At 38.6% G+C, this 13332-nt stretch overlaps 1 protein-coding gene across 1 annotated transcript in view; it reads right to left on the bottom strand.

Annotated features, from left to right (window-relative positions):
- Window positions 1–13332, bottom strand: part of LOC106880745 (uncharacterized) — a 202756-nt gene that overhangs the window by 22855 nt on the left and 166569 nt on the right. Inside the window, exons 4-10 of the mRNA XM_089358263.1 lie at window positions 8316–8365; window positions 6268–6311; window positions 4467–4554; window positions 2444–2494; window positions 1977–2139; window positions 1716–1768; window positions 636–673 (exon numbers count right to left, since the gene is read on the bottom strand). Coding sequence (XP_089214389.1) covers window positions 636–673; window positions 1716–1768; window positions 1977–2139; window positions 2444–2494; window positions 4467–4554; window positions 6268–6311; window positions 8316–8365 — 487 coding nt within the window. The remainder of the gene's footprint in view (window positions 1–635; window positions 674–1715; window positions 1769–1976; window positions 2140–2443; window positions 2495–4466; window positions 4555–6267; window positions 6312–8315; window positions 8366–13332) is intronic.

The raw sequence follows: 13332 nt of genomic DNA, 5'->3' as shown, positions 1-13332 counted from the left end.
CAAATACTCTTGACTCGCCCACCCCTCATGGCCTGTATTGTAGTCCAACCCCTCCAGGCTCCATTTGAGCCATTGTGCTCAGTCTTTGCTCTCTCTAATGTTGGTCTCCTGGAATACCCACCTCACTGCATATCTTTCTGAAGCGGCAGACTTGTAACAATTCAGGCAGAAAAGAACATTAACGGTAACAGCCACACCAGTCTTGAAGCTCTACGAAGGTTTATGGACATGGCCCCTTCCTCCAAACCAGACCAACAGTGTACACACACGGACACACACACACACACATGGACACACACAATATCCAGTTTTTTTTCATAACGACATGGAGAAAACTAGAAGTTGTATTTGGTGGAAAGAAATGATAATGACCTATTTGATTATTATTATTATAAGTCCCCAGCAATAATAATAATAATAATAATAAAACAATAATACAGAAGACAAAGATGATGGTGAGGTGAAGAGTATGATGACACATGATGATGATGATGATTGCTATAATATAATTTAATGGCATTTAATATATTTTAAATTAAGTAAGAAAAGAAAAAAAAACCCTGTCATTGTAAAGGCAATAATAAGAGTAATAGAAGTTACATAAGAGAAAGTAAAGTTAGTGAAAGATGCCTTACTCTGAAGACTGTGTCTGTGACTGACCAATTCCCATGACCTGTGGACAGCGAGAGAGAGAGAGAGAGAGAGAGAGGACAGATTTAAAATTTGATATCACATACAAGGGCTATTATCTTAATAGATATATAATATGACTGTCTTACTATATTAAAAAATATATATTCTGCAGTGCTGTTATCAATTACCAATGCCTACTTAATACTCAATGTGCATGGCTCAGTAGTTAGAGCATTGAGCTTACGATCGAGAGGTTGTGAGTTCGATTCCCGGACTGGGCTACATATTGCGTTCTTGAGCAAGACCCTTTATTTCACGTTGTTTCAGTTCACTCAGCTGTAAAAATGAGTTGCGACATTACTGGTGCCAAGCTGTATCGGCCCCTTTGCCTTTCCCTTCGATAACATTGGTGGTGTGGAGAGGGGAGGCTGGTATGCATGGGTGACTGCTGGTCTTCCATAAACAACCTTGCCCGGACTTGTGCCTGGGAGGGTAACTTTCCAGGTGCAATCCCATGGCCCTTCATGACCGAAGGGGGTCCCTGACCCATCATTGTATCAATGCCTTCTTAATAGAAATGTGTTATATCAATGAGAACACATAATATTCATTTATTTGTTTCAGTCAGTTGACTGCAGCCATGCTGGAGCACTGCCTTTAATTGAACAAACTGATCACAGAACTTGTTCTTTGTAAGCCTAATACTTATTCTATCGGTCTCTTTTGCTGAGCCGCTATGTTACAGGGACGTAAACACACCAACATGGGCTGTCAAGTGATGGTGGGAGGACAAACACAGACATAGACACATTCAAGCTTCCTGTTGCGACCACAGCCATTTCTACATTGTGGAAACTGAGTAACCAGCTTATGTACAACAGGATTCTTTCAATTTCTCTCTTGGAAATTCACTCACAAGGCTTTGGCTAACGTGAGGCTATAGTAGAAGATACTTTCCCAAGGTGCCCCACAGTGGGACTGAACTCACAACCATATAGTCAGGGAGCAAGTTCTTAACCATACAGCCATGCCTGCATGCACACGTACACACACATGTACACCACACATGACGTTGTACTTACATTTTTGATATTGGATGCACAAATTTCGACAAACTGTGACTCAACGTATCCGACTGAAAGAAGATATTGAAACAAACATTTTAGTGCATTATTTACATTTGACGGATATACACAGCTTGGATTTTAACCTACCTACATAATTACATGCATAATTACATACATATACACACACACACACACACACACACTTTAAACTATATAAAAACATAAAAGGCTAAAATAAATTCAATAAACCAAGAACATAAAAGCGTTCCCACTTACGTCGACCATCCTCAGATTTGGCTAGCCATTTCCCTGCAGGATTGTTATGCATTCGAAGGATATTTATTCTGTCTCCTTTCTTAATGGCGAGATCTAGCTTGCCTAGTTTAAAAACTTCACCAGTGTATGTTCCTTCACTGAGTACCTGTTCGGTACCATCCATCTGTGGACCAATTAAATGGTAAATATGATTACAGCATTAACAAATTGTCTATAAAGAAAATACTATCATAATAGACCAGAGGACAAATTACAAGGAGTCGATGGAAAGTAGAGGGTTCAAGAGTCAGGCTCTGTTGTGGTGGGTGAGGTGGGCATGCAGTAAATGTGAATAAGACTCTCTGTTGGAAAGGAGTTGAAGACATTGGTTCAAGAGACAGGGTTGAAGGTGTAAAGGGTTGAAGTTTCAGATTAGGATTCAAATAAATAGGAAAATAGTAAAGGGCAGTGAATAAAGGGTTACCTACTTTAAGTTTGGCCCGCATTTTCTTTTCTTCTTTCTCTTGCTTTCTCCTCTCCTTTGAAAAAAAAATAAAACAATATAAGTGATAAAGTAACACAAACAATTTCTAATTTCCTCAAATACATCTTTTATCTTTTACTTGTTTTAGTCATTAGGGGGTGGGGTGGGGGTGGGTTAATAAAAATTGCTTTCAAATTTTTGGCACAAGGCCAGCAATTTTAGGGGAAAACCCCAATGGCACTTATTTCATCAATCTCGAAAGGATGTAAGGCAAAGTCAGCCTCTAACAAGTGAAACTACCAAATTCTAACCTCTTCCTGCTACTCAATGCTTTAGAATATCCTCCTTCTGCTCTCAGTCATCCAAATCTTGTTATCCCTCTTGTCTTTCCTGACTTTCTACCCCTATCCTGCAAAGATGAATAAAACTCTGACCTCTTAATCAGTGGTTCTCTCACTCTCTCCCAGACAAACCCAACCTTACATTTCCAAATGTTCCCAGCTATGTGACCTTACTTCTCCCTTCATCTCTTATGCAACTGTTCCACTAGGCCCCACCACACACTTTATGGATCAACATCACTAACCAATTTTGACTGAACATCATCTAATATATGTTATTGTTTAGCCTAAGGTCAGCCATAATTGACCCTCCCTACATTTTATCTCAAACCATTACATTTGCCTGTCTTCCTTCCGAAAATACCATTTTTTCCTTCTTACAATTCCTTACCTTCTTCAGAGTTCATTATATATTTTCAACAAACCATTTTTATATCTTCCTACTTCTCTGACTCTAAATGTTCCTATCTTATTGTACATTTTTCTTCACTCTGCCCTCAACTCTCTCTCTCTCTCTCTCTCTCTCTCTCTCTAACCTGGCTCTCCTAGAAATTTTAACAGAACTAAAATGATAGGAAGCTTCTCACTTTACTTCCTCCCACCCTATGCACACTGTCCTTTTCCCCTTCACTCCCCACACCTACAAATCCATATTTTCTTCTCCTTCACCTTTCTCAGACCAATTCCTGCTATCGCTTTCTATAATCTCTCTCTCTCTCTCTCTCTCTCTCCCTCCCTCCCTCCTTCTGCAAAGAAGAATAAAAGTCGAAAATGAATGTTTTCTCTCTTCTCAGCAAATCAACTCACAGCAATTTTCTTTTTTTCTATCAACTTTTATCAATCATGTGTAATTTACAGCTGCTGGTAACATTGTGTAAAGTAGTAGCAGTAGCAGCAGTAGCAGTAGTAGCCGTAGCAGCAGTAGTAGTAGCAGTAGCAGTAGTAGTAGTAGTTACTACAAGTAAAAATCCTCTGAATCCTGTTCCTTATGAGTTGACCCCATCTCTCTCGGTCTGCAGCTGTAGTTACTAATTAAACACCAAGCCAAAAGGAAGGAGACTCAATGTAGCCACTGAATCTGTTAGAAATAGCAGTTAAATCTCTCACAAACTGCATGGTATCTTCTCAAAAAAAAAAAAAGAACATACTGGATAATGTTCTAAATTACACTGAAGGACAGGAAGGTCATGGTTGGAATACCTCTGATCATAGGTCTGCTTGATAAGAGCTGAACTGAGGGTAACAGCTAACAACATTATCCACCACCACCACCACCGCCACTGCTACCACCACTACTTCTCTCTCTCTCTCCCTATCTATCCATCTATATATCTCTCTCTTTGTATCTACTGATCTCTCTCTCTCTCTCTCTCTCTCTCTCTCTCTCTCTCTATCGCTCTATCTATCTATCTACCTATCTATAACCCTCTGGTTGTTACTTATTAAGATTTATTCCAATCAGTGAAAATTCCAAGGTTATGAGGAATCATCGTCTCTTGAGTAACTGAACCTACAAACCAATTCCAGTTAACAATGACAATAAGCTTGTATTAATACCCATGAGAAGTCCATGAACATCACAACTCAGCCAGTGATAGATACAACCAGGGGTCACTGACTATTTAGTTTCCAACAATGTAAAATAAACACACACATGTACACACACACACACACACACACACTAACCTTCTCTTCTTTTTCTTTCCTTTTCTTCTCTTCTTTATCTCGCCGTTCCTTCTGTTCCTTCTCTCGTTTTTTTTCATTTTCCTGGAAGCTAGAGAAGAGGTCAAACAGGAAAGGTTAAACAAGAGGAAAGGTCAAGCAGAAATTAACAAAATTAGTCATGTGACCATATTTTTCTTAAAGACAATAAACTGTAAGGAATGGCTCAGAGGAACAAAAACATGTCAGATGTCATACTTCAGTTGTACCTGGTATTACATGATTCCAACAGCCCAGTCCACTTAGCAGTCAGTAGGTTCCAAAGTGTGGTAGAGTTCATTGTACTGTGTCCATGACCAAGACACAACTATTAACAGTCCAGTCTAATTAGCTGCATGCAAATAGGCACCAAAGTGTGGTTTAGTTTGTTGTGCTGTGTCCATGACCAACACACCAAACTGTCAATAGTACTGCTAACCTAGCTGTATAGAAGTAGGTTAAGAGTTAAAGTGTAGTTTATTCATTTGTTTTTACATCCATTTTTCCATGCTGGTATCGAGTAGATGACTATAACACTGAAGCATTGTTTTACAGCCAGGTGCAAACTTCCTGTCATCAACCCTTGTTTGCAGGTGGGAGATCTCTTATTTCACACATCTTCAAAAGTGCAAAGACAGTGGATGATTTGTTGACAGGGAAAATAATACCATTATTACAACTTGCAGCTCAGAAACTTTAGAAGGAGCTCAGATGTAAAAAAACACACACATACACACATCTATTTACTCACACATACATAGGTAAGTCTATCTGTCTGTCTATATATATATATATATATAGTTGGAATTTACAAAAGACGAAGACAGGTGTATAAACAACAAACAGGTGTATTAGTTTAATGCTCGGGAAGGTGAGAAAGTCTTTTATGTTTCGAGCCTACGCTCTTCAATTGAAAGGAACATGAGAAAATAAACAGAGAGAGAATGAAAAAAAGCTTTAATATATATATTACTACTGGATATACTTATGGATTCCACTGGACTCTTCTGTTGATGAAAAATTGCTCCAATACACCATGACGTTTGAACCATTTTGAATTTTTTGAATTTTTTATTTTTTCTTACTCTGCTTATTTTCTTGTGTTCCTTTCTGATGAAGAGTGTAGGCTCAAAACATAAAAGACTTTCTCACATTTCTGAGCATCAAACCAATACACCTGCTTCTTGTTCATACACCTGTCTTTATCTTTTGTCTTCCTGTAAATTTCAACTGCACACACACACATACACAAAAGGACCTCTGGAAGAATGTCATTTATAGACACTCCAACAGACTCAGGGCAGATGAGACCCTTCATCTCTTTAGCTGCTCCAACAAAGAAAAGGTAACTCCATGCATCTCTTGCATTCTGATAAATACTTGACTCATGTTCACTTGTTGCACCAAACCAATACAAGTTTGAAGGAGAAGAGAATGGGAATGGCTCTGCACAACTACGCCCACTGTAATAATATTCTTTGTGTCGGTTATTCAGCAAACCAAGACACTAATGCCATCACACTTTCTTCATAAGTCCAGTGATTAAGACCACTGGGCAGTTGTGCCTTTCTAAACTTTCATTTGTCAAAACAACAAAAGAGTCTGACATACACAAATACAAAAACTACCACCAAAAACATGAGCAGTATTTAATGCTTTATATAATGTGCATGCATTGCAGATCAGCAGAACATTAATTATGTGAGCTGAAATGAGGAAGTGGGGTTGGAGGTGGGGATTAAAACTGTATCACAGGTGACAATAATGGTGGTAAAAGATTACTTACTCAGTTAAGTCATCATAGGCATCGTCACTTTCATCAACTCTTGGCTGAAACGGAAAAGAATGAACAGAGTTAGAGGAAACTGTTGAAGGGGTGCATGCATGCAAATGTGTAGGCAAATGTGTGAGAACACACACACACACACACACACACACAGGTATCATTGTGGACATTGTCATTTTGTAATGTTGCCAGTCAATTTTCTCCATTGCAATGGGTTGGACAGATCTGTAAATATACACTCTTTCCATTCATTTTATGGCTGTGTCCTTGAGCTGTCATGTTCTCAACTGACAACAAACTATTAAACACTTCATTTTCCATCTTTACAGCTGGTTAACATCCAATGAGAAGCCCCTTAGATAGCTTCACCCAGTTGATGTATTCCAATCACCTGAGACACAGACATTGTTTCAGTTCAGATTTGCTCAATCTTTTTCATTTAAATCAACATTTCACATCCAGTGGATCATATGATAATCTTCCTTCCTCAATAACTGGAAACCCTCGAAATCCACCGTTCAGTTTTCTCTACAGGTTCCATTACAATACGCCATCATATATCTTACATTCAACACATACAATCCTCTAAATTCACTGTCAAACACCACCACACATCTTAACACACCACATGTAGCCTCCTACATTCATTGCTCATGTTTCACCACAATCACATGACATAGTCTTCTACATTTATTGTCAGTGTTTCACTACTGTACACCATCACACGTCTTACAAAACACCACATGTTATAATCCTCTCTATTTACTACCAGTATTTTGCTGCCATGCACTACCTCACATCTGTATGTGTGTGAGAGAGAGACAGACACACAGACAGACAGACAGAGACAGAGAGAACATAGAGGACAAAGGGCTAGGAAAGGAGAGAGACAGAGAACGAGGTTCATAGAAAATATTTGTTTCAGAAATAGCAAGTCTCTAAACTTCATATTCTCATTGCTCTCAGATAAGTTGGTCTGCTATCATTAGCTCCACTTCCTGTACTAATTATATCACCAAGGTGTGTGTGTGTATATATATATAAACCATCCCAGCAGTTCACATTGTCAGCTACTGCAGTGCATCTGGTGCATTTAAAGGTTTGTTTGTTGTCAGATTGCCAGATATTCTACAACACCTTCCCATGTATAACCACATACACACAAATGCACATGCACACACACACACAAATCTCTTGCTGTGATATGTCACCTCAATTTGCCATTCTGATTAAGAAGGCAATAATAAGAATAAAAAAGAAATATCCAGCAGTTTCACACGTGCCATTTACGAACATTGGAGATTGTGAAGAGTTGTGGAAACTCAGTGAGAAATCTCTCAACAGTATTAAGAGAGATAAACCGGAGACATTTTGGATTGTTACCAGAATAACTCATTATTGTTTGGTTTGCATCAGAGTCTCCAGAAATATCAACCAATATTTAGAGTGACACTCCCCATCCCTACCAATTAACTATGGTAATATGTATTTATATCTTATTTACTGTGAAATAAGGGTTTATTGCCAAGTTACAAAATTCATTTTTTTTTTGTTTGTTTGTATTACAAACACACACATGGGAGAGACAGACAGACAGACAGACAAAAAGAGATTGTACAGTTCTATATTTAAGAGATGAGGAACTATGTACATTATTTACATTATTTACACTTGCACATGGGCATATGACGTAGTGGTTAAGAGCGCGGGCTACTAACCCCAAGATTCCGAGTTCGATTCCAGGCAGTGACCTAGCATCGAAAAATACCTTAGGAATGAGAACCCAGGACACCTGATGAAGGCTGGAGGGTATATCAGCCGAAAGGTGAGAACAAATATCCGTCAAATGTAAATAATGTAAATAATGTACATAATGAAAAAGAGATTGGTATTCAAATTTTCCAAATTAATCTTTCTCACCACCACCACCACCACCACCACCGCCACTACTACCACCACCATACATACATATATTCACATGTGCATATGCACGCGCACACATGTTCACACACACACACACACACACACACATAACACACACTACTTACCGTATTCCCAATATCATCATATGTCTGGTCAGAACTGGTAGTACTAGCAACTGGAATAAATTAATTAACGAACAGATTAATTAATTTTGTATTTAATTACTTATAACCTATTTATCATGCAGTTAAGTCATAAGATATGGCAGATGTGTAAATGTGTATATTTGTGTGTGTGTGGGGGGGGGAGAATGAATATGAGTGTGAGCGGAAGTGTGTGTGTGTGTGTGTGTGTGTGAATGTTGTTTAGCAACTAGTCAATGCTGACAGAGAAGAATTATAAAGAAGGGGGTGGGGAGTTCCAGCCATGACCATCACATATTTTATTTATCAGCAGGATAATGGTTTGTGGAAGCATATTTAAGAAATAATTGCAGAGATGGTAGTTGCATGTCAACGTAGTCCATAATCATATTAATTACCCAGCTGGCTAACGATATACTGCATGGCACCATTATTTCTAACAATTGATGCAGCAAGAATGATCCATGTTCAGGAGTGTTCGATGGCCAGAGGGAATGAGTTGAAATGACAGGTATTCTTTATCTCACATAAAAGACAGAGAAAATGTTCATGGCAAGGCTGAATATGATATAATATTGTCTGGGTTTGTAAGAGAATGCACAACGATGGTTTGATATATGAGACAAATAAAAACTGGGCATGTTGCATGAAGATGAAATATCTAATATTTCAAATAGAGAACCAAAATAACAGCAACAACAACAACAGCTGCTGCCACCACTATCACCTCTGTTGCAACAGCAGTGTCTTGCCACTTTAATGCCATCATTTGTGACCTCTTTTATGAGGTTTGGTATCTTGAGATCAGCATCCACCACTTCTTCCTATGTCTTCTCTTTAGTTTTCCTTCTCCACAGGTTCCTTCCACTCGAATGGTTTGGCCCTTCTTTTATCCAACCACCAGACATCACATGCATCGCATTGGCTTAATATTCTCTCTCTTGCACACCATGACTGATTCCTGTTATAAACAGCTTTTCTCTTGGCTTGTTCCTGCTCAGCCATTCATGCAAACTAACATTTCCTATTCAGTGGAGCATGCTTGCATCACTTCTTTCTAGCCTTTGCATAACATTTACATTCAATACCATGTTTCTCAACATTACACTTCATACACAAATATATCTGTGTTTACTTGGAGAGAGATTTTCTTTGGCGTCAGCAGAAATAAAGACTCACAGAACTATTCCCACCCCATTCTGGTTCCCTATACTTTCAAAATACCCTCTTCCACTACTAATTAGGTCCCCCACCTAGGTAACAGAAGCTATCAAGTTCTTCTAAAGAAACCTTCAAGCATTTACCGTTAGTTACTCCTGTGCATCTGATTTGCTATTTACAAAGTCCTTCTACACTGCCAGCATGTTTTTGATCCCACTACATCTGCTGTGCACCCATATGGTATTCCACCTTATTCCTTTTCTACACATCAAACACGGCCCCTTTCCAGGTGGCAGTGGAGTTCTGTTTTCTTTCCTGTTAACTAAAACTTTTTGTTTTTGACAGATTTACTTGAAGACTTCAGGTTTTGCTTTCATAAGTGGAAATTCTTTATTGATTCTTCAACAACTGAGAAAATTAAGCCATTAACATACAGAGATTCCCATAGACAGCCAGTCTTAAAGTCTTAAACTATTCTCTTGTGGTCTGAAGAACTAATAAATAAGAACGAACTCAGAATTGAGCCCTAATGGACACCTACCCACATGCTAGATTCTTTGCTGAACCCTTTGCTAATTCTCACTTTACAAGATGGCATCTATGTACATGGCATACAAAGCTTTCACAAACCATTCTGCTTTCTTTATTAACTCTTATTGCTCTCGGCTATTAAAAGTATGCATCAACAAGTAACAGCTATATGCAAATATATTCATGCTTTAATTTCTTTAAGCCATGTCTAAACTGTATGAAATAATTTCAGATTGATTCACATTCATAATTAATAAAGCTTGATAATTTCAACCTTTTTATGCTACTTTGTAATGTGAACTTTCAACAGCTTCCCCACTAATGTCTACATCATCATCATCATCATCATCATCGTTTAACGTCCGCTTTCCATGCTAGCATGGGTTGGACGATTTGACTGAGGACTGGTGAAACCGGATGGCAACACCAGGCTCCAGTCTGATTTGGCAGAGTTTCTACAGCTGGATGCCCTTCCTAACGCCAACCACTCAGAGAGTGTAGTGGGTGCTTTTACGTGTCACCCGCACGAAAACGGCCACGCTCGAAATGGTGTCTTTTATGTGCCACCCGCACAAGCCAGTCCAGGGGCACTGGCAACGATCTCGCTCGAAAATCCTACAGGAGCCAGTCAGGCGGTACTGGCAACGGCCACGCTCAAAATGGTGCATCTCATGTGCCACCCGCACAAGAACCAGTCCAGGGGCACTGGCAACGATCTTACTTGGCTTGCCGGGTCTTCTCACGCACAGCCCATTTCCAAAGGTCTCGGTCCGTAGTCATCGCCTCGGTGAGGCCCAATGTACGAAGGTCTTGCCTCACCACCTCAGCCCAGGTCTTCCTGGGCCTACCTCTTCCACGGGTTCCCTCAACTGTTAGGGTGTGGCACTTTTTCACGCAGCTATCCTCCTCCATTCTCACCACATGTCCATACCAGCGCAATCGTCTCTCTTGCACGCCACAACTGATGCTTCTAATGTTCAGCTTTTCTCTCAAGATACTTACACTCTGACGGGTATTCACATTGACATTACACATCCAACGGAGCATACTGGCTTCATTCCTTGCGAGCTTACGTATGTCCTCAGCAGTTACAGCCCATGTTTCACTGCCATGTAGCATGGTTGTTCGTACGCATGCGTCATACAGTCTGCCTTTTACTCTGAGTGAGAGAAATGATATTCTCACGGAGGCAATGTGGCTGATGCCAGTGTTGCACATAAAGAGCTCCTTTTGAGTGCTGGGCCTCTTGGAGGCAATGACAAGTGACTGAGACCTTTGGTAATATGCTGTGCTTAAGAAGAAATCATAGTCACGATGGGTGCTAAATGATGATGATGTCATTTTTAACAATATATTCAGTTGCTCATCAAAATATTGAGCTGACTGGTTTAATTCCTTACCAAAAATGATATATACCATTTTAAAATTAGCAAAATATTACATGAGAATGAAATGCCATTTCAATATTTGAAGTTGGATAAAATAAGAATTTGAACAAATTCTGTTATTTACACCTATGTTATAGTCCCCACATATTCTGAGATTTCCATCTACCTTCCACACAACCATTAAAAGAGAGGTCAGTTTACTCCCATAAGGATGAACCGTTTATAAAATACCCTTTTTAATTAGTCTTCTCAGCTTCATTACAGCTAATGGTTTAATGTTGATTGGTAATCTCACTTCAGAATAACATATTCTGAGATCTCCATCTGCTTTACGCAACAACCTTTGATGTAGAGGTCCATTTATTCACCTCCTCATTAGGAACTTCTAAAAAGACCTTCACTAATTAGTTTCCTGAGCTTCATTATGATTAATGTTAAAGTGGATTGTTAATGATCTTAGTTCAAAATAACAATAACATGGCTTGATATTTCTTTTGAGAAGAATGTTAGCTCCAATGCCAGCATCTAATACTGGTGTATCAACACTTACTACATCCTACTAACTTTTTTTCACATTCAGTCACAATGATACTCAAAAATTCTATTCTCTCATCAGATATTTCAATTAATGTGTCAAACTTATCTGAAACTGCAACGAGTGACCTATGAAACTACTTTAGTTTGGCATCACACTTCCTTAATTTCAATTTCTTCAAATCAATCAAGAAGATCTGAGGTATCACAATTACCTGACTGCCAGTGTCAACCTGCATCTTAATGTTGATATTGAGTTTCACATATAGTATGAAAGATCACTTATTTTTACCCATGCAACACATTTTGACAATGCATGCTTATATCTAGAAAAGCAACATAGAACCAGATATATACTTGTTCCTCTCACCAAATGATTCAGTCATATCATTAAGATTACGCTTATTCTATATTAATACACACACTTGAAATAGCATTGGATTAAAATACTGCAATCTACTTTTATTCTGAACAAAGCCCTGTGTCTTTTAACATACAAGTCTCTTAGAGAAGTGTCTCTGAGACAAAATATCATGGCTAGTGCCATTTCACATTTGCTATAAATGTTATACACACTGATGCTTATTTTAAACAATCATTTAAGTCATCTGAAATTTAGAAATCATATGAAACTCCTGAATGGATTTAATATAGACATTAAACCTCCAAGAACCTGACAAAATATTTAAGTGCTTTTATACAATGTTCAGACGATTGCTCTACATCTATGAGGCTCATTTGAATCACTTTATCTTCTGTATTCTTCCCTTGAATTCCATTTTCTTCCGATTCACAAAACACAAGCTGATTCACATCATCTCTGATAATAAGTCTGAAGAGATTCAGTCAGATTTTGATGTCCAGATAAGAATCTGACTCCAACAATTTTCCAGTTTTTTGGCAGGATAGACTGAAGATATTATTGGAGATCTTCCATTACTAAAATCCATTTCTCCAAATTTATGAAGTTTAAAATTTTTGTATGGCCATTGTACCTACTATAGAATAAACAGTTTTTTTTTTTTGTTTTGTTTTTCATCAGTACCCAGAAGCATTATTTATTGTTCAAGCTGTGGAAACGAAGAATGACAGCCTAGCCTCTCTGACATCTTGCATCATAACCAAGCCTCTCTAATATCAGCCATCACAGCCAAGCCTCTCTAATATCAGCCATCACAGCCAAGCCTCTCTAATATCAGCCATCACAGCCAAGCCTCTTTAATATCAGCCATCACAGCCAAGCCTCTCTAATATCAGCCATCACAGCCAAGCCTCTCTAATATCCTGGTCATTTAGTGGAAGTTCATTATTCATTGACTATGCCATTGTCAAACCATGCAATGTTTATCAACATAAAGCCATAGCTGCATGCAATCCTCAAAATT

The sequence above is a fragment of the Octopus bimaculoides genome, chromosome 10, assembly GCF_046866305.1.
Source record: "Octopus bimaculoides isolate indiv1 chromosome 10, ASM4686630v1, whole genome shotgun sequence".
In the NCBI taxonomy this organism is placed as follows: Eukaryota; Metazoa; Mollusca; class Cephalopoda; order Octopoda; family Octopodidae; genus Octopus; species Octopus bimaculoides.
Note: the sequence above shows the minus strand (reverse complement) of the source record. Positions and strands in the feature narration are given on the sequence as shown.